Genomic DNA, 26,588 nt, shown 5'->3' with positions numbered 1-26,588 from the left:
AGAGCATCCTGAAAGATTAAGGTTGGGAAGAGACTTTGCAAACATTAGCTACATTATCTGGATCATTTCGCAACTGCTGAATTTACTAGCACTTAAAAAATAAGAACAGCTACATAGGTAATGATTCTGAACTTCTTGAAAACCTGAGCAAAAGCTACTGCTGAGGACTTAACCATTAATACTTACTTATTTTAATTTCTTGGATCTGCATATGAAATAGGAACCCATGAATGCCAGGAACAGCACAGAACCTGTGATCATTAACACCATCTGCAGCACACTCAGCATCTGGACCCGACCGGTGACTTTATTTCTGAACATTTCTGCTTTTGCATCCCCAATAACAGCAGACTGAAACAGCGCAAGAAAAATGTCAGTGAAAGGTAAGTATGCAAGCCCTCACTTGCTGAATACATTCTTGGCATGTGCAAATCACAGCATGACATTAATTGCCCAATTTCTGGGCACCAAGAAATTCTGGGTAATCTTTTTTTCTTTTTTTTTCTTTTTTTTAACAGTGAGGGTTAATAGACAAAAAATATACTAACCTCATTTAGCCAAAGAAGAGGAAAAATATAAGGGTATTTAATTTTTGATAAAGCTCTGAAATGAGAAAATAAGTACAGCATGTTACCTTTAGTTTGGTGCATAAACCCAGTCTATACTTAAACATTTTTCTTCCCCTCTAACTACATTTCTAACTTCCAGATGTACCTTTTTAGTATACTTTTGGACTGAAATAAAAAAAACCAAACCGCACCCTACAATTAATAACTGGCAACTATCTCTTTCTGTCTAGTCTTCCATATATGGGTAGTCAGAGTAATCAGAAAGAAGAAAGGCTGGACACATCTAGGTGTTGGTGGGAGGGTCTGAAGATCTGTGTGGTGTTCACCTGCCAGATGTGCAGGATCCCAAAGTGCACATCTCTACATGTACATCATTCAGGCCAATGAAGAGAAAAGAAGCAGCTAGAGACCTATCAACCCTTGTGATGATACCCATCTAGTGACAGAGCATACACAAATTCTCTCTCTCATTGGATTTATTACAGAAAATACATTCATGGCCCCCATTTGGGTTCTGTAAGAATGTAATTCTTAAGAACATGTTGCCTTGTAAGCTTCTGTGGGGAAATCAAATGTGTGTTAAAATACTTGGGCAGTGCCTTGCTCAAGAAGCCTTGCTCCTTTGCTAAAATGTATGTTCTCTGAAAAGTAGTGACTGAAATTTTTGCAAGAAAGACAAAAAGGCCTTGGGAAAGCATTTTTATTCCTTCTTTTCCCAACCATTTCTACTGACACTCTTGTAGACCTACCAGCCCTTTTGAAAAAGCTCTTTACAAAAGAAACAATTAAGTTGTACTTACTCAATCTTTGCTGCAGGCTGCACAAGGAGGTTTACTTGCAGCCTTTTCGCAAATTGTAGTGTAAAACCAGTGATCTAAAACCAGAAAACAACCTTAACATTACTTTTAATTTTTTAATTGGATGCTTAAGCCTAGAATAGGGACTGTGTCAAAAAAAAACCACTTTGGCATCGTTTTATCTTTGTTTTGAAGGATTCCATTTTTATGAAACTTAATGTTTCTAAGGGTCTCTCATTTCTCATAGAAGTTCTGATTTTGTGGCTTTACCATAGTTACTTTTGTAATTTGCAATTAAAACTGAAGGGAGAAGAAAACAAGGTTAAAACTATTAAATCAGTCATGAAACGTTTCATATAAAAATATGTTTTAGGGTTTTGTTTTTGGGAGCTCCGTTGGACAATCCAAGACACAAAAACTATATTAGGTCTGCTCTAGACTAGTCTGTTCAGACTTCTAGAAATTTTATTGGAAATAAACTGATCTATATTTATTTAATTTCAGTTGAGATAGTAAATTACAAAAATTGCTAGTTATAGAAAATGAAAAAAAAAAAAGTATAGAGGCAACAGAAGAACTTTCATAGAAAAGAATTTCCTCGAAGTACTTGAAAGTCATAGAAAAGCTATAGCATAATTCAAAGTTTGCAGAATCTATTTAATCCCACATTCTCAATAAGCAGTATAAAACTTATTTTCCAAACTTTGAAGGTCAGAATGAGACAAAGTTCTGCTCTAAATCTCCCCTGCTAAAGCCATAACACTTTTGTGAGCAAACCTTGCAAAAGCAAGCATGAAAATTCTGCATCCTCTGCTCATCCCTCTGGTAAGCAGCCTACTCTACTACAATTAAATTTAAACATCGCAAGTTTACTGTGTTACAATTATTAAATATTTGGACTTACAGGCTCTACATCTAGAAACGTCCCATGGTCCTTCTCATTTGGGCTCAGGCCTTCAACATCATGCAATAGGGAATCACTTGCATGAAGAAAATGTGGAAGAGAGATAAATACCGGTTTTCCTGTTTGAAAAAACAAATTCACTTGAATCATTAAGCCTTGTTTCAGTACTCATCTTCTGAGGCCATTTTCCATGCAAACATAGTTTTTTATAGAGACACACAATCCCAACAAAAATGTTTATAGTCCCACCCACCTCCCCATTTTTAAATGAGCATTTCTGTGATTCTACTATCATGAGGAAAATTTGTGTGGTGAAATAAACTGTAGTTTTAACTCCTGCTTGTCCGTGTCCACACTGTGGAGCTGGCAGTGCTCCCAGTTTCATGCTGAGGTGAAGACCTGACTGTGTCTGTTTCCCCTGACCCTCATGATCTCGTTTTAGTAAAAAACAAGCCTGAAGGGAACCTGTGCTGTCCACTCTGCACCAAACACAGACGCTGTTTATTTTATTAAACCAATGCTAACCTTAGCCAGTAGTGTCTCTCAGTCTCTGCAGGTGTATATAGTTGTGTGTACACACACACAGAGCGTGTATGAATTATCACAAATACAAGGACTGTGCCTATAGAATCCTCTTGTTTCCCTTCTATACATGCATTCCTTCAGTTTCAGTATACAATCTGTAATATCACCATTTTGCATAGCACTATGCAAAATAGAGAAACACCGTAGTCCTGATTTTGGGAAATGAGGCTACAGAAAAGTGAAAGGTCTCACAGGCATTCTGTGGAAGAACTCACAGACAAACACGAACATCCTGGATCTTAGAGTAACACCTCAGCCACAGGACACGTGCTTTCTCCCCTGTTAAATGGATTGTTTGGCAGTAATGTGTCACTACTATACCTCCTTTGCAGGCACTAATGTCTAGGACTCCAGCTAATGTGCAGTTCTTTGATATGGCCTGATTTTTACAGAAGCAATAATTATCTCCGACTTCAGCAGGTGATGCAAATGCTTCACGAGGAACTGTGAAACGATAGAGTGAGATTCCCTTCACATCCTGCTTGCCCTGGAAAACTCCATAGATTGATCTGGATATAAAAGAGGAGAAACATGTTTTGGTCATATGGATTAAAAATCTGAATTCATGGCAATACTCCTTAAGGATTCCCCAACTGTCTGTGTCTTAAAAGAAATTAGTACTCCAGAGAGCCAATGTCCAGGCCTCCTTCAGTGTTCAGCAGTTTGCAGGGGCGCTCTTCTGTAATGGAGAATATTCCACACTTTCACAAAAGGATGTACAAGCTCAGAAGTGAGCATCAGAATACATAAGAAGACAGACAAAATACTAATGCTACTAACAAACAATACGGACAAATCTAACAAATTAATTAAGAGCTCTTTTCCCTACACACTTCTATAATTACTATTATTATGAAAATTTGGAAAGTTTTTGGGTGGCAGTGGAGATATTTGTCATATCCCTGCTCTGCTCTGCTCATTTAAGGTCTGCTATAGGCTTTTTCTGACCTGATGATACCAATCTAAGCTTTATGATGCAGGCAACCTTCTGCATGTAACCTTATTCCATTGCATATGAATCAGAATACCACTTAAGCTTTTTTTTGCTGATATGGAGATGTGGTTGCTACACAGTAATGTAACCAGGGCAGCAACACTTTGTGTTGCAGCCAAACAAAAGAAGGGTTCTGGGTTTTGCAACATAGACAGAACCATTTTCCATTACCCCATTTCAGCATGACCTTTGGGCGATTGTTACTGTCCTTCTTCATTGTTCATTAATTTTGAGAATTAAATGACCAGAGGGATCTCTCAAACTGTGTGCCATCGATCCAAAGAATTTTATCATTTCTCCTCTGCATAGAATTTTTTTTCATGACTTGTGAAATGCTTTCCAGTTTGGGGATACAATTACTTTACAAAAAAAAATAAGGACTTTAACTTCATGTAAAAACACTGCTCTTCAAAAACAAACAGTCTGCAAAGTAAATGACCACTTTAAACCTAGTTAAAAGGAAGCAGCTGTTTCCAGGCAGCAAAATAAATAAAGGGGTCAAACCTCCCAAAGTAAATACCATGTGGTGTACTTTAAATCTTTTAACATTGCTCCTGGTTATCCCACTGGAGAGCTCAAGGCACTGGATAGCCACAGCAGAAGCAGCAGGCTGAAAAGCCATCAGTATGGGATGTATTAAGCAGGTTTGTTTGTTTGTAAATACATAAAAAGATACACAAAAATAACCTGTGAGAAAACAGTTTTGAGTATCTAGTAGATCACAGTAAATCCTGTTCTGCATAGATGATGTTCTGCAGAAATGCCAAATATGGACTTAACTGGCCCCTGCTGTACCTATTGCCTTCTCAGACCAAATAAGACATGTTGTAGGCTGGGTCCTGATCTTAGAAGTTCAAGACTTTGAACCCTGTGGCCCTCAGTGCCTTTCACAGATCTGTAACAGCTCACAACTGTGTCAGATATTCCTGAATAATACATCTGTAACTGGCTGAAATAAAATACACAGTAAATAACTTGCTACTTGATGTAAAAAAAAACTAGTAGAATCAGGTTCTGAATCATAAGCACAGCTCATGGATTTACTTGTGTTTAGGTGAAACGTTTATGTTGAACGGCCTTGGTGACCTGAGTCCAAGCAGAAACACTGCAGCTGCCCTCTGAAACAAAACAGCATGTGGGTGGCACAGGCAGGTGTGTATGCACACCAGGAAGGGACCAGCCTACCTGCAAATATCAGAGGAGAAGAAGCGCAATATCTGATCCTTCTTAACAAATGGTGGGAATGATGCCCCATCTGTAAACAAAATAAAATAAGAACTTAAAAGCAATTACACTTAGAAGACATTATGTAATTTCTAGTTCAATACTCAGCTATTACTTTCCCATAAAGCTGTGAAAAAGGTAAACAACATGAGTCATCTTTGGAGAAAATATTGATGTAGGTTATTGCATAGTGACAGGCACTCCAAGGTAAGATTGCATTGTTTTTGGAAGTCAGCCAAATTATGGCAGACATTTTTTTTTTTCACAGATGCAAAGCTATATGATCAAGACCATTAAAAGCAGACTACAAAAAACAATTCTGCTTAATACAAATCCCAGTACCTGTGGCCACTGCTTCAAGGTTTATGCAGTCTAAAGACCTAAACCTCTCTAGAGATGCTTGGTTCACCTGCAGTTATGGCACTCAGCGCTTACAAGAAACACAGCTTTAGACTTCAAAACTCCCTATTTAATAATCAGCGCTAAACCTTTTTTCACCAAAGATTGCTTAAGGGGGCCTCTTCTTTGTAAGATGAGATCCCCTCTATTATTAATGGAGAGAAAGGAGCACTTCTAGGGCACAACCCATCTCACCCCATGGTAGACATGCAAAATAGGCCAGAGGAATAGCACTTCGGTGATGTCTTTTTCTCCGATTGTGATAAAAAAAAAAACAGAGACAGCCAGTTCAGACGCATATTTTGGCATTGCAAGCATCCAGAGTTAAGTAAGAGGACTCTGCCATTTTCCCAAACAAGGTGTTGTAACAAACCTGCAACCAGTACATTTGTTACTTCTTGCTACAATTTCTGTTTAGTTTCTTAGTCAGCAGCCATAACCAAGGGATTGAAAACATCTGTGATATCTTTGAATCTAGTTGGCAAGAGTGAAAGCTAAATTACATAGTGCCAGTTGCCCACTGCTGACAGAAGCACTTTTTCTTAAAGAAGATCCAAGATCATCCTAGACACACTATTTCTAAATCTTGGCTATCTTGGAGAGTTTGCAAACTTGGACTCATTTCAAACCCTATACAAGAATACTGCTTAATATTTTTATCTAGATATTTACTTATACTATACATGCTGTGCTTTGGTGTGAAAGCTTGCAAGATAAGAAGGAATTCTCAAACTTATGAGACTCTTTAAACTTGCTGCTCTCTAAACACATGGTCTCTCCCAAGCAGTCACACTGAACGCTCTCATACACTGCGATAAGCTTTGCTAACAAGGAAAACCTCCACATTTTCACTGTACTGGAACACTTAGTCTGGTTAGCTGAGTATGTTTATTCCATCAGCTGAGGAAGAAGAAAAAACAAAAAGCTGACCCTGGGAAAAGGGTTCAGGCTCCACAAGAAAGAAGGAAAGTCCCAGAACCTAAAAAAAAATATTGCCTCTTATAAAATTACTTACATAGTTTAAAAAGGAACTATTCCTTCCTGATTCACAGACTTTTGGAAAGTCAGATTTTTGTGATCTATTTGAAATACTTCAGAATAACTTGCCATGTGCTCTGCGTTACAAGGAAAATTATCTATGCTTGTTTTGGTGCTCGCTCACTGAAGACCTACTGTTCTCTGCAAAAGCCTCCACCATCACATCTGCCAGCCTCAGCTCAACAGATTCTGGTGTCCTCACAGTGATGCTTTCATTCGTCAAGAAGAAAACTATCATCTTGCACAAATGTCTTAAACAAAACAACTGTTTCCATACACATTCCAAAAGCAAATTGAAAAATATTTCTCTCTAGTTTATTCATCCCAAGCTAAACTACATCTCTTCTTCATCCCTTTTCACTTGCTACTGGCCTCCAAGCCACCTGTCTGACAGCCTTCTCCTTTGTCACCTCAATTTCTTTTCATATATCAGTAAAAACTTTTTCTGTCCATTCTGGTGCATTTAATTTTATTTTTCAACACTGTAAATGAATGTACATTATTAGAATGCAATGCTATAGCAAAGAAAAAGAACCTTAGTTATATTGTACCATAAAGATAATTAGTAGAAACAGAGAGCTGGATTCTTTTATTGTGTCTCTTCCCCACCTACTCTAGCTGAAGATGGTGTGTATATATGCATATAAAAAATAACATACAATAACATATAATAGATATATTTTAATACATACACATATGTGCATGCACAACAGTAGTAGTATGTATACATTAATACTTATATAGACATTTAATATACAGAATACAGAACTGTCAAAGCTCAGGGGAAGTAAGTTTTTTTTATCTCATTATTCCTTTGCGATATCTAGAAAGGTTTTGAAGTTTTAAAAACCTTTAATAGGCTCACCTGTGCCATTAACCAAATCACAGTGACCATCCCAGTATGAAAGATTCCTTTAAGATAAAAAAAAGAAAAGTCACGCTGCATGTAGTATATTACACCATGTAATCCGTGTATTGCTAACTATAACTGCTCCAGTATAAGTGCGATCCTTTAGCAAATTAAGAGGATAGAGAAGTTCATTCATCTATTCATTTATATCTATATTCATACTATATGATGCATTAGAATAGGATAAAAGGGATCTGGCTACTTAAGTAAGCAAAATGGAAGTAACTATTTGTATCAAAGAATCATTAATTGTCTTAAATGCCAGCTCGTAACAGAAACTTGAAGAGCTAAAAGAGAGAGGTGGTTTTCCTAAGCCCAGGGCTTGATCCAGCTTTCCTTGAATTGTTGAAGATTTTCCATTTATCTATAGCTCTTAGTGAATCAAGCCTTAAAAGCCATACCTTGAAAATACATATGGTTTTTAGTTGTACAATGCTATGATACCTTTTGTTTTTATAGCTTTCAATTATTGCTGTTTTTTTAATATCTTCTTTCCCAGTATAGACTTTGTAAAGTCCGTCGAATGTCCCATTGTACTGTAAAGGACACAAGAAGAAGGAATTGAATGACATTGTAGCATTGTCACATTCTTCTACCTCATAGCAGGCACCTTATTTTTTATTCACAGAACGGTAACTGAAGGCTTTGCCTCTCATTGACTTCACTTACCGGGTAGAAGACTCCCAGAACTGGGTCCAAGGGGAAGGGCACCTTGTTTAAGAAGGGATCTTTGTATCCCCACAGTAATTCTTTCACTGTTCTGTTCTGCAGCATGGATGACTTAGAAGCTTTAATCCAAGTATTTAACAGCAGCAGTATAAAATTGTTTGTATACAAAGCAGGTACAGCCTACAACAGCAATAAGATTAATGTTTAACATAAAATTCTGTATGTGCTTTGGATCAAAACTACAGAGACTAACTCCAAGAAATCTCTGGAAAAGCCAGTTTCTAGAGCTGCAGCTTACTGTAAGTTAAATTTCTACTTAAAACTGACACTCCTTAACAAAACAAATACTGGGCATAACTTACACAAAGGCAGGCAGGGGTTTTTTTACTGCTTACATGAGTTCACTAGATCATCACTAATCACAAAACAACTGAGATTGGAAGGGACCTCTGGAGGTTAACAGGTCCAACCCCGCTGCTCATGCTGGGCCACCAAGAGCCAGTTGCCCTGTTCCATGGCCAGACAGCTTTTGAATATCTCCAAGCAATAATCTTAAATCCCTAGCTATATCACATGGGCTGTATCACTTTCAGTTTTCTACCTCTTTTCTGTCATCTCCATATGTCACATACTTCAGACTCACTTGTACTATAAACATGTAAATAAAAATATACAAGCCTTGTTACTTGACTTATCTAAGGGGTTAGATATGCTGTTGCACAAGCAGCAATACAACTGTATCTGCATAAAACTGACCAAGTGCTGAATCTCCATTATTTCTTTACTTAGAATATATAGTTGCAACAAACAAGTCCTTTCTGAACAGCTTTAATTCTAAATAATGGATAACTTTTTCTAATTCAATGAAGAATAAGGTAGATTTACCAGCTGTAATTGTAATAAAAGTTCCCAGAGGCATAAACACAAAGTCAAGTCCCTAAAGATATTGAATAGCTTGTGGAAAGCAAACAGAAATTATCTGTGTTGCCCTGTCTGGTGCAGCAGGAAATTGTAGCAATTGAATCTGTGTAAAAAAAAGTAATTCTCTTAAAGCAAGTGCTCAGCCCTTTAGTAGACCATCTCTTTGTACTTATCGCTATAGGGGTAGCAACAGAAGAGTCTCTTTTTCTCTCATTTCCTGCCCTCCTCAACCCCATGAATCTTTCACTCTCATCTGAACTTGAACACAGAGTAAGCAGAAAGTATGGATATGACTAGATTATGAGACAGAGATGTGGGTTCAATCCCCTCAGGGTTATGAAAGCATTGAAAACATCTCTGTGAATTCCCTTGTGAGTATTTTGACAAGGATCTGAAATAAAAGGTGGGCTCTACTGGATTGAAGTCAGTGCAATCAACTGAGACAGGCAGGGCCTGTCTGGGAATTTGGACTTACACCAGTTTGTTTCTCAACAGCAAAATGGGGCTTAGATCCTCTGTTCCCACCTTCCCTGACATAGCGCTTCCAGGCATGAGCCTATGCTTAGGCCCATAAAGAGCTATGTGGTCCAAAGTGTGGGAGCTGGGCAGTGTTAGTTAATAACATGACATGAAGGACTCTGAGTACAGAAAAAAAAGAACAACTTTCCAAAAGAGAGATGCAAGCCTAAATTAGGACACAGGCAGAATATATCTCGACTGAATAAGGTCATTCACCTTTAATTATTAGGCCTTTTCTCCCTAGAGAAGATAGGCTCAGGCAAGCTTCGTCACAATATTCCAGTATTTAAATGGTGGCTAGAAAGAGGATGGAGGCTCTTTCTTCACAAGGAGTGACATGGAGAAGACAAGGGACAATGGGTACAAGTTGCACTAGGAGAGGTTTCATTTTGATAGAAGAAATAAATTTTGTACAGTAAGAACAGTCAGTCACTGGAATGTCATAGAGTCCCCAACACCGGAGGTTTTCAAGGCGCAAATGGACAGCATTCTAGAAAATCTCACCTAGGCTCCTGTCCTGGTTTTGGCTGGGTTAGAGTGAATTTTCTTCATGGAAGCTAGTACGGGGCTATATTTTGGATTTGTGCTAAACATAGTGTTGATAATGCAGAGATGTTCTAGTTGTTGCTATGTAGCGCTTACACTAGTCAAGGACTTTTGCCAGTCCCCATGCTCTGCCAGGTGCACAAGAAACTGGGAGGGAACACAGCCAGGACATCGACCCCAACTGACCCAACGGATACCCCACACCATATGGCCTCATGCTCAGCATGTGAAGGTGGGGGAAGAAGAAGGAATAGGGGGATGTTTGGAGCTATGGCATTTGTCTTCCTATGTAACCATTAAGCGTGATGGAGCCCTGCTTCCCTGGAGATGGCTGAGCACCTGCTTGCCCACGGGAAGGAGTGAATTAATTCCTTGTTTTGCCTTGTTTGCACATGCGGCTTTTCCTTTAATTATGAGATTAAATTAATCATTAAACTGTCTTTATCTCAACCCATGAATTTTCTCACTTTTATTCTTCTGATTCTCTCCCCCATCCCACAGTGGAGGAATGAATGAGCAGCTGTGTGGGACTGACTTGCTCACTGGGGCTAAAACACAACGGCTCCCTTTCTCAGAAAATATTGGATCAGATGATCTTTTGAGGTGCCTTCCAACATGGGCTCTTCTATGATTCTGTGATTGATTCTATGATTCTATATTGTGCCAACACTAAGCATCTCTTCACTCTGCCCCTAGCACCCACCCTCTCACAGTGACCCTGAACACTCACATGCAGACACCACAGAGTTAGTGCAAGACAATCAGGTAACACAACCAGGACTGAATATAGATATGAAAACTGTAAATGTCAATCAAAGGCAAACATTCTCAGCCTGTGACAACACAAAAACATCTGGACTGAAAAGGCTTTAGCACTACTCAAGGTGGGGACCCCTATGCTTCTCTTTGAAGGACTCAGGTCTCGGTACGACAGGACATCTCAGGGGATGCCATTGTGTGATGCTGAGGGGCACCACGGGAAGAAAGCAGCTGGGGCAGTGAGGCCATGGATATACCAAGCATGGGATTTAATATAGCTTCCCTGGCAAAGCAGGACTGAGGATATTATAGAAAGAATAAGACAAATCTTTCTTGTACTGTTCATAGAATCATAGAATGCCGTGAGTTGGAAGGGACCCACAAGGATCGTCAAGTCCTGCACAGGACAACCCCAAATTTACACCATGTCTTTGACGGTGTTGTCCCAGTGCTTCTTGAATCGCGTAGGCATGGTGCCTTGGTGCATGTTCATGCTATACCTCACAGAGAAAGGGAATCCATCCACAAACCCGTGATTCATTCCCACAGTAAAATTGACCAGTAGGCTGCTTTTTGATACATCCCATCCAAAGTGATGACTTTGCTTCCATTGACAAGAACAAGCAAATTTTCATTTACCATTAAGATTACCCTGGGAATATAAGGAAGCCTTAATACATTAAATATGTCCTCAGAATATATATTTTTAAAATAGTAATACAGTTATCCTCAGTGTAGCTGACACTCATGTCAGAGAAGAAACCTATCCTGTGGCAGTTTCAGTGTTACTAATGTTAACATCTCCCCTGTTTCCTCCAGTATCTCAACATTTGAATGTGAACATTTTGGTTTTGTTTCTTTACTTACAGCAACAGCAAGGTTGAGGCATGTGATGGTATCATTTTCTGTCCCAATAGACATATCAGGTTCAAAATGAGCAATATTAGGCAACATGTAGGATATTGTGCCATCAGAGTTTTCTGTGATATTTTCTTTGGGTAAATATCGCACCCTTGAAATACAAATAAAAACATAGAACATTTTTAACACTTGATTTTTGAGACAATGCATAACCATGCCTGACTGAAGTTTTTTGAAAAGTTGATGAGCATTTTTGTAGATGAGTATTGAGCATTTCATAACCACTGAAAGTTTTCTAAACTTTTTGGTGAAAATATGTAAAAAGTCCTTTTTCTATAAAGTATTTTTCTTTTGGAAATATTTCCTTAGTGCCTAGTGGATTTTTTTTTCCTTGATACTAAAAAGAAAACAAATACTTCTATTTTATCTTTATTTCAATAATGTACCTTGTATCTTCTATATTCTGTTTTAAATTAACTATGTTTTGTCACATTTTTGTCTAAGCTTTCTCATGGTTGCATGTAATTAGAAGGGCATGACTCATAATGGTTAATAAACACTCTTAAATTTTCATTTGATAAGCCTGTGTTGCAACAAAACAGATTACAGGTCAAATCCATAATGGAGTCACTTTTATAACATTTCATATGCATGTGGAAATTTATAAGCAGTCTTTCAGCACCACTGAGATTTCCATAAGCCTCTCAAGCATGCCCTGTCAGCAGATCACTAAGGTACAAATCTCTGAGCTGCTGCAGTTCTAGCTTTATCTCAACTCTTCAAGTCTCCATCCTCTTGCTGACCCCTTTGTGGGGGCAGCATCCAGCAGGCATCATATAACTTAGTCTACACTGTGGGTCCACAGGCTTGTCCCAGCTCCATCCCAGAAGGGATCTCCAGGGTACTCTATCAGATATTCCAGCCTGGGCCGAGGGTTCAGAGAACATTTCCCCATGGTACAGATGTAGCCTGTGCAGATGCACCTTACCCCAAAAACAGCTGGATCTTGGCTTCTCAAGATTGGTTTGTGAGCATGTAATTTTAATTAATAGTTTAATGTGTAGAGCACCTACCTGAAACTTGGGAGATTTTTTTTTTCTAATTAATGTTACTTCTAACTGGAAACAAAAGACCTAAAACGGGGTTTCCCAACAGAATCGCAGGCACAGTTACATTTTCAAGACCAGTTGTGCGATATTGTAATAAATAATTAAATATTTAAAGGGAGATTGAGAGGGAGAGACTTAGTGTCTCAGGTAGACCCAATATCCCAGGTGAGTATGTCTGCAGCAGTGAGAAGAGCTATAGCCATTACTTCTTACATAGTCTCATCTAGGTTTCTGGCAGAGATTTGTCCCTGAGAAAATCATCACCATCACCACCACCAGAGTAAAACCTTTCTGTTTAGTGGGAATTCACCTTCTGCAGTATTTTTTAACTGGTTAGTTTCCTGATTCCCATGTAACCATTTCCTATGTCTTCCCAGGTACTTTATGAACCAAGAGTTCTCTATTTCCAATGAGAAATAATGTTTTAGGCATCAAAGTACATCAGCTGTAGATACTGCAATGAAAAACCATCTTGTGAAAGATATCAAGAAAGGAATATCTTGTCATTTTAGGAAAGCAATTTCATAACAAGGGTGACAGTGATAGCTGGGTATTGGGCTTAATGACGCAAGAAGCATCAACTAGTCCTATGTCAACATCACATTTAAAACTAACCAAGTGATCAAAAGCTTCCCTGAACAGAGATGGACTGCTGCATCTAGGCCCTAGCTAGTACATCCAGAAAAAGGAATGCTTTTCAGAGGAAAAATTGAAAAAGGAAAAGCTATAGATTAAAAATAAGTCATAAAGCCGCAAAGAAACAAAACATATTAAAATAAATATGTGATACATGGATGATAAGAAAAGGTCTTAGTTTTAGGACACCTGGCATATTTTCTTCTATGGAAAAAGTTGGAAAAAACTGAACAGCAATAAATGCAACCATTCCTGTGTGTTGTTGTGGCAAACACCTTGCTAATGAGCAACAGTTTTTCACAAGAGCAAACAGCTTCACTCCCAACTATCTGTTTCTATATGTGTTTTCCCAATGGGAGACCCAATACAGAAAGTGTCTGAGATTGCTATGTGTAGCTGTGATTTAGGCATTTTTGTCAAGTCTGAGTAAAATATGACACTGGAATTTCAAAAACAAATTTTAACTCGGCAAAACTTTCTCTGACTGCAGCAAAACTTGTGATATGACATGTCACATATTCAGGGGGTTTTGCTTACCTGTATGTATAAGGTCCTCTTTGTTCAAGTTTTGGACGTGCTCCATGGTCTAACACCTCTGAAGGATTTTGCACATGGAAAATCCAAAATTGCCTGTAAACTGAACTTCCTGGCACAAGCCAATTTTCAAAAGCAATGGTACCATTTGCAATGACAGCTTCCTAAAAGGACAAAAACCAAGGCTAAAATTAACCACAAAAGATGAGTGACAAGCTGCAGATGATTGTCAAAGATTCCCAAACAAACAGAAAAAAAAAGCTATTTTATCATGAATATGAGGCACACAGCACACATTTTTGGCCAACATTTGAAGGCAGCCTGACATTCCTGCTCAGTGAGAGCAAAAGTGAGTCCCTCTCAAATAAGTAACCACAAAGCTGATATAATTGCTTCTGTAGCTGGTAGCAAAACTTTCCTACTGCTGCGGTCAGGCACTGCCTTAGTTCCCAAATACTTGCCAAATCCACTGATCATTTGTAAAAAAGAAAATCTTTAATAACTGAATGATACCCAGCAGTTTTTAGAATCCATAAACCACTTTTCATACATTTGTAAATAGCTCGGGGTTGGGGGTGGAGGGAAATGAGAGTTATCTTGGAGCACTACTCAGGCACTAAGTAATTTTGCACCCAAAGAAAGCAAATAATATTCTTGCAGGACTGTTAGGTTTTTGGTTTGGTTTTTGTTTTTTTAGAATACTATTCTTACCAATACTGAGACTTTCTACAAAATCTCTCCAGTTTTGATAACATTTTGTTAGGAAGGGTTTCTCAGGTAGACGGAAAGAGGGAAAAATATGGATATAAGGACAAGACAGGACACCAGGAGTCACTCTAGAGTAACCAACACCTTTATGCCTGTGGCACTCAGCTATAATATGGTAAATGCCTATTCAGACCTTGTGACTGTACAGTGAGAAGGAGAGTTTGAAGGTATACTTCCTGTATCGTCAGGGGAGTGCCTGCTCTGCCTGGTCTACATCAGGCCTCTTTCTAGATGATTTTCACAGAGTCCTAGGGTAGTGTTTTTCCTCTTGATGTTAAAAATTAAGAAAAATTATTTTCAATAAGAAGAAAAATCTAGGCTGCCTGGCTCCAACATATAAAATGCTTTTTTATTAGAGCTGTGCAATATAAATTAGTTAATTTGCACGGCTCAGAAAGCCCCAGGAAGCAAAAGGCTGGAATCCCTCCAGATAGCAAGAAAAGACATTTTAAATTAAAAGTTGCTAGACATTCTTTCTAATTTAATTTTCTGCCTCCAGAGTTTGCATAGCGAGCACCACCAAGTAAAAAGAAAAAAAAAAAAAGGATACTACCAATTAAGAGCCACTGCAGTTACAAATGAGTACCATGGGTTGGAGAACTCATAACACAGACAGGGCTTTGTCTGTGGAAAGCCTGTGTGGTGGAGTTACAAATGCCTTGCTGGTGGTGTAAAGCACTGAGCTTGCTGTCTGAATAGCTGCTCTAATTTATGTGCATTTGTGTGAGAGGGGAAGGAAACCTTATCACAGCAAATGTGTTATCATCTTGAGGTCTTGCACTCAAACCCAACAGCTAAAATTCTCTTCAGCCTTGTTTTGTAAACCTCAGGAGGCCAAAGACTCTATTAAAGTTGTGATCCAGTGTGGGACAGGCCATTTCCTTGGTGAAGAGAGAAATGCTTACCTGATCTGGAAATTTCTGCCTGCTGGACTGGAGGAAGATTATTTTTTTCTTTTTTTTTTCTGTGTTACCTTTCTACCAGTGAGCCACTTGGCTCAGTGGTGTGGGTAGGGGGAAGGATCAGATGAGAACCAGGGTTAAAACAAGGGAAGCAGAAGGACAAAAGAGGGAGGGGTAGGAAGGGAGCAAGATCATTATTTCTGGTGGCATTCAGCCATTATTGTTAATAATATTTCTTTCACAAAGGAGGTGTGTATGATTCTCTGTCACATACTTTGAGAGTCCAAAAGGTGGGTTAAAGTTGAACAAAATCTAGAGCTCTGTCTTTATTCATGTCTTTACTTAATAAAACTAATATCCTAACACCAGCAAGCCCTTGGGTTTTGGCTGTCTGTTCACTGGTGAGGCCAGCCCTAAACATACCACCCTCCATGGCTGGTCACTTGTATATTCCCATAGTAACACTGCCATACTTTGTCATATTATGAAAGGTAGGGTAATTTGGGAACCTGCTAATTTGCAGTTGATAATATGAAATACTTCTCAACTCCCTAGTCAACCTACATCAGCTCCAATATCTTATGCAATAGTTAACTATTGTTAGCAAAAGTAGCTATACAATATGTAATTGCTACACAGCCAAGATCATCTCCTGACCTAACTCCGCAAGACTGAGTGAAATCAATGGGAACTTTAACACTGTTTGTTTCTGACACAATTTTTCCCTCATTTGTGGTGGGTCAACTGCCAATACATAAATTCAAGAAATGCTGAGCAGCCAGTAATAGAAGCTTGCTGTACTTTGTTGCTTTATGCTAAATTCAGGCACCATGATTTCTGATTAAGAAATACAAAATGTAAGAAAAAGTTGCTGTCTTAACAAAGGATCTAGTCAGATGGACAAAAGTTGCCATTTTCTGGGAACTGAGAGATGCCATGAATACTTCAGGCTGTAACAGAATTGTTACTAGTTTATCTCTATGTGTTGGGCTGAGTATGTAAGCTGGAGGAAACAACTACAATTCTGTAAAACCGAATAAGTTAAGTTCCAGGAAAGCAAATAATCTTCTTCCATTTTGCAGCTGAAAGTACAAGTAGCCATTTATTACTTTTTAAGTGGTGATTATTAGCTTATTATTAGCCTTTCTATTTAGGCTTTGTTGGATCAAAACTTTTAGTCTTTTTTCAGTCCTTGATTGTAAAAAATTATGGAAGCCAATCAAGTTTATCATTGATAATGCCAGAATATGTGTGATTAGATCACTTATGTCTGCTGAGAGCCAGAAGTTGCTTTAGTTTCATTAGTTTAGATAAAGAAGTGGTATATCAATGTCAGAAACACAATTTTAAATTTGAAGTGTTTCCTATGCTTCCAGTAGCTGGGGAGATACAATCTGGCCAATCACAGATAACACATATGTAGAGAGACAGATGACAAAACATAATCATAGCTAAAATTGATACCTTTATTTCTAAAAATAGGAGAGACTAACCCTGAGGACTCTATAGAAAGAGTGCAGCACTGAGGTATTGTGACAAATCATACACCATTCTGAATTATCAATCCATCATGAACTAAATATATTAAATAACATTATGTATCTTCTGTTAACCTCCTGAGCTGATGTGCTCAGGTAGGAAGAAAAAGCTCTTAGAGAAGTGGTGATAAAGATTTTCTGGCAAATGAATCAGCTACCAATGGGTTTGAGTAGTTAGACCTAGCTGGAAAAAAAAAGCTGATCAGCTGGGGATAAAAAAAAAAAGTTTTATCATAACTGAAATGATGGGAGTTTGCCTAAATAAATAATATTGTTTTAACGAAGGGAAAAGCAGAAAGTAATAATTGAGCCATATCAAAATATCTCCTTTCAACAATATCAGATGCAAGCATTCTGATTTGTTGTTTTGAATTCACCTTTACTTTTGATTTTCTTTAATGTTAGTCATGATATTGTCTAATAATAATGAAAATATACATGATAATATGCAGCCAAAAGGTATGGAATCAGTTAAAATGGTACATTTTGATAGCCTCAGACAAAATATTTTTTGTAAAGAGCTCTGAGGCTTTCATGTTTCACTTCTAACTTACCAAGGGCAGTTTTCTAAGCCCCTAGGACCATCATGGAAAGGCATCCCTGACCTCTGGATAGATTCAGTGTTTCAGGAAACTAGGATTTTTGCCCTCTGGTACTGAAGTCAAAGGCACTTTTTAAGGGGGAAGTCTCCTTTCCCTGAATAGTATCAGAGCTGAAATAGCTTAGTACTAATCTTGTTCAGTGGATCCCTGTCAAGATGCTGGTGGTGGTGTCATTTTGCCTGTGCTCTTCAAGTGACAGTTACTTTAAAGAGCCTCTGAAAAGATACAGAACGTATATGCATTGTTGAAATTTTTTAAACCTCCTGGAGGCAGGAGTAGAAACAGCTTATCCCAAAAAGATCTGAGACACAGGTAATGCAGTCTGGGGTTAGAGAAGACAACAATGTGTTTTGTATTGAAGAACAGCTGTATGTTAATAAACTCGAACACATGAATCACAGAATAGAATCATAGAATCATTAATGTTGGAAAAGACCTCAAGAATCATCAAGTCCAACTGTCAATACAACACCACCATGTCTCCTAAACCATGCCGTAAGTTCCACGTCTACATGTTTTTTGAACACCTCCAGGGATGGTGACTCTACCACTTCCCTGGGCAGCCTGTTCCAGTGCCTGACCACTCTTTCAGTAAAGAAATTTTTCCTACTATCCAATCTAAATCTCCCTTGGCACAACTTGAGGTCATTTCCTCTTGTTCTAGCACTAATAACTTGCGAGAAGAGACCACCATCCACCTCACTACAACCTGCTTTCAGGTAGTTGTAGAGAGCAATAAGGTCTCCCCTCAGCCTCCTCTTCTCCAGCCTAAACAACCCCAGTTCCCTCAGTCACTCCTCATCAGACTTGCGCTCCACACCCTTCACCAGCTTCGTTGACCTTCTCTGGACCCACTTCAGCACCTCAATGTCCTTCTTGTAGTGAGGGGCCCAAAACTGAACACAGTATTCGAGGTGTGGCCTCACCAGTGCCCAGTACAAGGGCACTATCACCTCCCTGCTCCTGCTGGCCACACTATTGCTGATACAAGCCAGGATGCTGTTGGCCTTCTTGGCCACCTGGGCACACTGCTGGCTCATGATCAGCCAGCTGTCAGCCAGCCCCCTGTGTCCTTCTCCGCCAAGCAGCTTTCCAGCCACTCCTCCCCAAGCCTGTAGCATTTCACGGGGTTGTTGTGACCCAAGTGCAGGCCCCAGCACCCGGCACTTGGCAAGAGGTGAAATCCTGGTGTTAGATGTTACATGGACTTTGTTCGCGTTGTCTGCCCTTGGACTGTTGCTGGATGGAGAACAACACCTGCCTGTTATGAGATGACAGCCTATACACTGAAAGTCTCTGTCTTATCTCAAATGTCAACTGACATTGTTAATACAATTGCAGATAATTTCTCTTTGCTGCAACAACAGGAAAAGGGAATTTTAATATTTACATGCCGTATCTGAGAGAACGTCTCACTCATTAGGGGTTTTTTCCTGTCCTAAAGTCTCACTAAATAGTCAGCATGATAAATAGGAAAAAATCTCATATGATTTGTCCTCAGGAAAAAAGTATCCATTTACTTAAATAAATAAAGCCTTTACAAATTTGCTTTTATATTTTATATGAATACTGACAGACATTTTCCTTTTTATATGTATCAAAGAAGATGCCTTGAAATAGGTACAAGCATCTGAAACATGATAACAATGCAGAAAATTATAAAGAGGTTGAGGAAAAAAATTACTCTAATACTTTACCACTAAGAACTCATGCAGGTATAATTTCATATGTAGACATTTGCAAACCATGCTGTATAACTGGTTCATTATTATAGGTAAACAGATGAACACATAACATTGCTAATTTTTGCAGTTTGCTCTGAAAATACTTAATGGCATATGACAACACTCTGGATTAACTCAACATATATATTTAATATAAGGAGATAAACATTTCAAAAACTGTGAGCTTTCTAGAAAATCTGCCATTTCCTCAATATGTCAGTCAATTAAAATTATTTGCAAATATAGAGAGCATGACTTTTTTGTAAAATGTTGCAAGGTGGGTGAGGCATTATCTAGTGGGTATTACTTTTTTGTTCTCTATAAATTTGAAAATATAATTAAAAATACAATAAGAATTGGAAAATTCTGCTAGAGTTAGGTTTTTATTGAGTTTGCTGACAAAATTAATACATTATGTAGAAGCCTTTTTTTTCAATTTCTTAAAAAAGTGGTGTTAGAATCTAGGCAGGGCCTCAACAGACAATTTAACATTTCCTGTCTGTTCATATATCCACCTCCTCAACTGACTTCAGTAGCTGTTGAGTTAAGGGCAGTCTTCCAGAAGGGCCTTTGAATAAGTATCTCCAAGATCTCCACTCCAAGATCTCCACAGTCTTCAGTGCCGCAGCAGGTCATTAGGAAGTCTAACCATCACCCAAAGACCTTAAGGTTTCTAGATTTTTAACTGTAGGAGAGCCCACCTTGGCTGCAGTGACCCCAAGGAGACTCCATGTCTCCATGGTGGACAGCCCAGGACTTCCATGGTCTTTCATTCCAGACTACTCCATGATTTAGACCCTCAGTGATACACACTTTTCACCGAAGTTTTAACAAATCAACTTTCAATTTTTCTTTCATGAGAAAGTTAGATTTTAGAGAAGTAAAACAGTCTTTTTAAAAAAAAAGAAAAAATATTGTGTCTGCCAGGTCTACAACACTCAACTTCAATTACGCTTCACACTACTTGAATCAAGGAGATGTATATGATCAGATCCTCTAGCCTTGTGGAGCACATTGACTCCAATCATACTGTCACAGAATGTGAGCTGAATGCAAGTGCAAGTGAAAGATGACATTCTGCATCATAAATTTATTTAGTTTATTTGCAGTACATAAATATACGTGCATGGAGCGAGTACCAAAACAAAACAAAAAAAACCCAGAAAATTTTTTAAGTGGATCATCATGGGGAAAAAATAAAGAAACTAAAATAAATAATAGAAAAATTAAAAATGCTTACTTCTAAATTACATTACTGAAACCACATCTTGAAAACAATATTTTGGCTTCCCATGTGAAGCATGAAAGACAGCAAGCAAGTAAACATGACAATATAATTAATATATTTAAAAATTGCTGCAGCATCTATTCTCAGGGAAGATTGGCTGCATATATTACAAAAACTAGATTTAATAAAGAAAAAAAAAGGAAAAAAAAACAGAAAAAGAATACAAGATTTAGAAATAATGACTATTCAATAACCACAAACCATTTAGATTGAAATAAAGAGAAAAAATTCTTACCTTTTTTATTGCTTTGCCTATAAGGTTATCTCCAACAGGTATCAGAACTCCTCCAAAGATAGCCAGCACAGCACCGATGACAGCCCCAGTGAGGAGCCCACAGTTTCTGTTACAGCCCATTCCTCTCCTTTCTCAGGGTACAGACCGACAATGTAAAAATATCGTTGCTGTAAGGCTTGATGTTTTTTTCTCACTTCTTGGTCCCAATATACTCACTGATCTTCCTGAGAGAAGCTGCTAACATAAGGAGAGAGTGAACAAAAATCACATTCCAAAGCTCAAAGAACAAAGTGCATGACGTGAAGCAGGTAGGAAGATAACAAGTCAAAACCAGCCAGTGCCAAAAGAAAAAAAAGGTTGCATGTACTTGTGGTGAGCTAGCCACTTGTTAGACATCATTATCTTTTTTTATTCCAATTCTCTAAAAGACTGATAAGTTCTTTCATTAGGTTTTTTTTGGGGGTTGTTTGGGTTTTTTTTTTGGTGGGGAGGGCGTGCTCTGTTGCATTAGGGCAAACTGACATAATCAGTATTCCAATGACACTCTTCCCGAAGCACACATTCTCTAAAATTTCCCTGTGCCAGAGGAGGAGGCTATAGGTCTCTGCTTTTATCACAGCCTGCAATGCCCATGGCTCCCACTACAGGCAAAACTAGGAGCTTACGCTACTAGTGTGAGCTACCCAGGCTGTTTCTGTATTGTGCCAGTAAGGAAGTCATCAAGGTCCATCAGCACATTAGTGGGAATGGCAGCCTCTAACAGAGGGCACCTATGAGAAGCCTGTCTTTCCAGTTCTCTGTCAGTTCACAGTCTACTACTAAAGGGCTAAAACTTTGCTTCAGTAACTTCATGACAAAGGCACGACTCGATTTTCCTTTTAGAGCTGCATTCTTACTATCACCTAGTTTCATCAATCCCAATTGCCTTACAGAAAGGCAGACTTCTTAAAATGAGTCTAGATTTTGATATTTGAAAGATGTAACACCTTATATTTCAAGATCATTCAGTCTCAGGAAAAAAAATATGTGCAGTTACTCATTGGAAAAGAACATTGCAAAGAATATTGGAAAGATACGCGCTGACGTATCTTAAGATCTGGCTTCTATGAAAGGTATTTTAAAGAAAATCAGAATGATACCAGTGTTGAGAGATATGGTAAAACATAAGCTCCCAGTGATACCTTTTTCCTATTTCTTACTGTTTATGAATAACTGAGACAAAGAACTGCCTAATTTGCAATTTATTCTTGCTCAGGAATTAATCATGTCCACCGAATTTGCAAGTTTGTTATTTGCTTTAGAGCTCCAGCTAACAGAAATTGTGCTGTTTTCTACTTTAGATGTCACTGTCTTTATCCTTTTTATTCTTATGAATTTCAGTTTTTTAACTTGTGATCCTCCTTAAATAAATTTTAAAGCAGGTGTTAGTTGCAGAGTTAATTACACATTCAAGGCCAAACACAGAGAGCAAAGGAAAGCAGGGAGATGGAGTGGAAGAACAGCTCAACCTGAATTCCCAGTTTACTCATGAGGATTAAAGAGTTAAAAAATCTTCATGGATTTCTAAATAGTGAAGTAGGGGTTTTCATAAATGCAGTTATGAGGTCCTTTTATTAAAAAAAGGACACATACATCATGCACTGACATATAAGGTACCATGATCAGCAGGCTAATGATGTCTCCTCCCATGCCCTACCAAACTCACAAACCTATCATGTCTGCACCTGAGCCCAGACTTCTCCTTTTATCTGCATTGTAAACCCACATTTTGCCTGCTTTTGCACTAGTAGCAGTTTACGGGTCCCTTGACATTAACAATGACTATTTCTGTATATTTGAGCTCATTAATACACGATACAATGAGTATTTTAATAATTTCTCCTTGGAGACTTGCAAGTAAAATGACCAAAAGACTGCTTGCAATATCAGAAAAATACCCTTCCTATAAAAGTCAGCCAGCCAGACCATCCACCTGCCACCAGGTGATTCCTTGTGGTTGCCACATTGAAACTTCACCCTTTGATTGTTTTTCCTGCACACACCAGGGCCAAAGGAGAAACCAGGTTTGGCTAAAGTTTTTGACTTTGGCTCGGGACTGAGAAGAATCTCTCCCTTACAAGAAGATGTGGGGTTTTAAAAATCTGGCTGATGTTACCCATTGTAATATATCTAAGGAGAAGCAAAAATTCTCAAAGAAATCAAATTCTGAAAAGTACATATTTCAGGTCAAATTTTTCCCCCAGTGTTATCTATTCTTGCAGATTTTTTAAAAAAGTGTGGAAATACACATTTCAAAATTAAAAATGGAAATTGCCTCTTCCATAAATGTTTAAAGAGAGCTTTTGGACATTGTCAGACTTTTCTTCCTTGGCTTACATACTGAAGATTTTAAAATTCAACAGATATACACCTTCCACCAAAATATATTTCCATCTAAATTTCTACAAGCTGTTTCAACAGAATATCTTTGTGTCAGTCAGACTAGGTATCTCTCATGAGCACTAACAATAAGCAGCTACAAAGCAACTGGCTGCTAATAATTTGTTTCTATTCCAAGCTTTTGTAAATTGTAAAATATTCACCCTTCTCCTACCAAACACAATGCAATAGCAGTCTAGACATCTCATTTTGTGCAATTCAAATTATCCATTACACAGTTGCAATGAAGAGCACTCACAACATAACACTCAATTTCACGTAGAAGTCAACAAGCTATTCGCATCCATCACAACTGAATGCAAAATATGAAGATGAAAGTAGAAATTTCCAATAAGAATGCAGTTGTGTCTCAGAATTCATATTCAAGCAAAAATATTTTACCTTAAGCAGAATAGAATGTACCATAACAAAATTAGATATTGTCTATGAAACTATAGTATCAATTAAACATAGATTGGACTACAGGATTAATAAGAATAAACAACCCATTCTGGAGTTTTGGGTAAGAATTTTTCAATATTGTTTCAAATGTCCTCAATAGAATATTGGCAATGGAAACAGTTCATTCAAATCTCTGAAAAGACAATTTATAAGCAACTTAATAGGGGGAAAGATGAAAAATATTATTAAACTTTTTCTTCCCTACTTAAATTATATTTCCGTACATGTCAGTTTAAAGCAGATCCTTATAAAAATCAAAGATTATCTGTATTTTCTTAATGATTTCTCCAGCTCTAAAAGCAATTTTTAAACATTGCTTGACATGGCATTACTTTAATTCTGACAAAGAAGCAGATCTATTGCCTCAAATGAAACATGGGGAAGAAGCAGTGTGTATAGTGAAAATTAGAACAGGTTTTGAAAATTCCTATTAAGAGAGTTTCAACCCAAAACCATGGTGTTTCTTTAAATATAATTCCAGTTTCTGCTAGGTCAGATAGTGGAATTAAAAATGCTGAAGTTATGAAGAGATACATTTGTAGGGAAGAGGTTATTTCTGCTTTCTTTTTTTTCTTGATCTTTGACATACATACCTTGAAATTACAGTTTTGAGGTTTTTATCTGCAATAGTAAATGCTACAAATATCACTTTAAAAAGATGAATTTCTCATAAATTCACATTACTCCAGAACTGTAGTTTCAAGAATATGAGATATTAAAAGACAGAATGCAATTGGGAAAGCCAGCAATACTAAGCATAAAATACAATTGCTAACATAGTAGTGAAGCATTTCATTAATACATGTAAAATTTCACTGTTTCTTGCAAACGGCTTTGCAAAATCCTATAATTTTATTTTATATTATAAAGAAATATTTTCAAGAGTTTTCCACCAACTGATTTTAAAAGTATTTCTGAGGAAAACCCTCTGATTTTAAATGTTGTATCATATGACTCACCTTGAATAAGGGCAAGTGACTTTTCAGCTGAACGTAAAGTACTTAACACATGACTCGCATCAAGTTACGAGAGGACAAGCAGCTAAATCTCCCCACCAAGCACATAGCCTCTAAACTCGAAGGGAGTGTTTATATATTCCAAGAGACGTCAGTTCCCTCTTTATCTTTTTGCCAGAAGAAAAAGTTAAGTTGCATTGGTGCTGGGTGGGTGGGTGGGGGAGTGTTATTTTTACAGTCTGACTAAAAGCCACTACCTACATCTCGTGGTAATATACTTAGCAGCTGCAATCTTTGTCAAATTTTGATCCAAGTGAGTCAAAGATCAAGGAGACAAAAGGTTAACTTACTTATTTTGTTACTTTACTTATTTTGTTCTTGGTCACTTCTCTAATATCCATTTGCTTTAAAACTTCTTATATCAGGAAGTTACAACTAACCAGATCCTGACAGCTTCTTTAAGATACAGAATAATTTCAAATGCTCTTTGCTATATAGCATGCTCTGCTCTGTAAATAAAACCTTACTATTGCACTCATCCTCTGCCAAAGTACAGGCTAAACACCTTTTCAGCCTAATCATCATGATAGAATATTTTCAAGTAACAAAAAATAAAGAAATGTCAGAATATTTTTAAAAGGGATTTTGTTTTACAGGTTGGATTACAACATTTCCTCATGAAGTGCAAAGGCTCTTCCTCTTTTACTGCAACTTCAGTGAACTTCATCTCAGAAGCTTCTTTTTCTTAATGTATTTAAAATTCAGTTATTTTTACACTAATATCTGTGTAGACCAAAGTGTCACTCCAGCACAGTGTCTACTAATAACGAACAATCATCAGTTTGGCAAGCTTTTGCACAAATATTTTTTAAATAACTCTTCATCCCAGGTGAATCAAATGAATGGATTGTTTTAAAAGATTCTTCTGGCAGCAGCAAGAGGAAGTGATTTATATTTGGCTTATTTAATGATAAGAGAGAAAGTATTCCTAAGAATAGATTCTCAGGTCCAGACGTCAGCGCTGAACAGCTGTGATCTACATGTTCAGTATTTGCTATGTGTTTTGACTGATTGTTTACTGTTCTGTTTTGTATGTTTCCCTATTTGAAAGTTAAGCTTTTGTGGAAGAAGGTCCCTTCTTCTAATCTGCTTCTGCTAAGTAAATCTAAGGTGGATGAAGATTAATGAATTTGAAGTTTTGCCTCGTAGTAAAAGCAAGAGTGAAAGTGAGCCTGGGCCTTTGGAAGCAACCTGTAGGGCAATCTTTGCACGAGGCTCACTGCCAGGGAAAGTTGATGACCCTGACTAACCTCAGTTTCACAACCTTGAAAAGAGCAGTAAATTTGCTTTCCTCTCTTCTCTAATTAAAGAGTGGATTTTAACTGCTGAAAGAAGCAGTCCTTCACACTGTGGTTCCCATGCACTACTTCTATGATTATTATCGTTAATTATTTCTATTGGACATCTCTTTGTATGATGCTCTCCTGAAGACGCTCTTGTTCAGGATCCTCCAGCTTTCCTACCAGGCTGCACTGCCTTATTCACTGCTGATTTGCCTCTTCTAAGAGGAAATAATTCCAGTTACTCACACCTGCCCACGGAGATGTTCCCTACTGTGCTCATTTTATCTGTTTGCATTGTATGGGATTCAGTGTGCACCATTTGTATGGGAGGGAAATACATACTGCTGTGTTTTTGGTGGAATTCTCAAAGCACTAAAG

At 37.9% G+C, this 26,588-nt stretch overlaps 1 protein-coding gene across 24 annotated transcripts in view; it reads right to left on the bottom strand.

Annotated features, from left to right (window-relative positions):
* The window catches only part of CD36 (CD36 molecule (CD36 blood group)), a 67,122-nt gene that overhangs the window by 3,081 nt on the left and 37,453 nt on the right, over nt 1–26,588 (bottom strand). For 13 of the 24 annotated variants that reach the window (XM_075081499.1, XM_075081485.1, XM_075081477.1 and 10 more), the window contains 12 exons: nt 21,032–21,268; nt 13,978–14,138; nt 11,702–11,846; nt 8,090–8,269; nt 7,865–7,956; nt 7,376–7,422; nt 5,035–5,104; nt 3,177–3,364; nt 2,271–2,389; nt 1,370–1,443; nt 549–603; nt 187–351 (listed from right to left, as the gene is read on the bottom strand). In XM_075081499.1, the coding sequence (XP_074937600.1) occupies nt 187–351; nt 549–603; nt 1,370–1,443; nt 2,271–2,389; nt 3,177–3,364; nt 5,035–5,104; nt 7,376–7,422; nt 7,865–7,956; nt 8,090–8,269; nt 11,702–11,846; nt 13,978–14,138; nt 21,032–21,151 (1,416 nt within the window). In that variant the 5' untranslated portion in view covers nt 21,152–21,268. Of the gene's footprint in view, nt 1–186; nt 352–548; nt 604–1,369; nt 1,444–2,270; nt 2,390–3,176; nt 3,365–5,034; nt 5,105–7,375; nt 7,423–7,864; nt 7,957–8,089; nt 8,270–11,701; nt 11,847–13,977; nt 14,139–21,031; nt 21,269–24,870; nt 25,045–26,588 lie in introns of those variants that run through there. The other 11 variants (XM_075081486.1, XM_075081492.1, XM_075081491.1 and 8 more) reach the window with 4 other exon arrangements.

The sequence above is a fragment of the Phalacrocorax aristotelis genome, chromosome 1, assembly GCF_949628215.1.
Source record: "Phalacrocorax aristotelis chromosome 1, bGulAri2.1, whole genome shotgun sequence".
Taxonomy (NCBI): domain Eukaryota; kingdom Metazoa; phylum Chordata; class Aves; order Suliformes; family Phalacrocoracidae; genus Phalacrocorax; species Phalacrocorax aristotelis.
The sequence above is the reverse complement of the archived record's forward strand: the minus strand, read 5'-3'. Positions and strand labels throughout refer to the sequence as shown.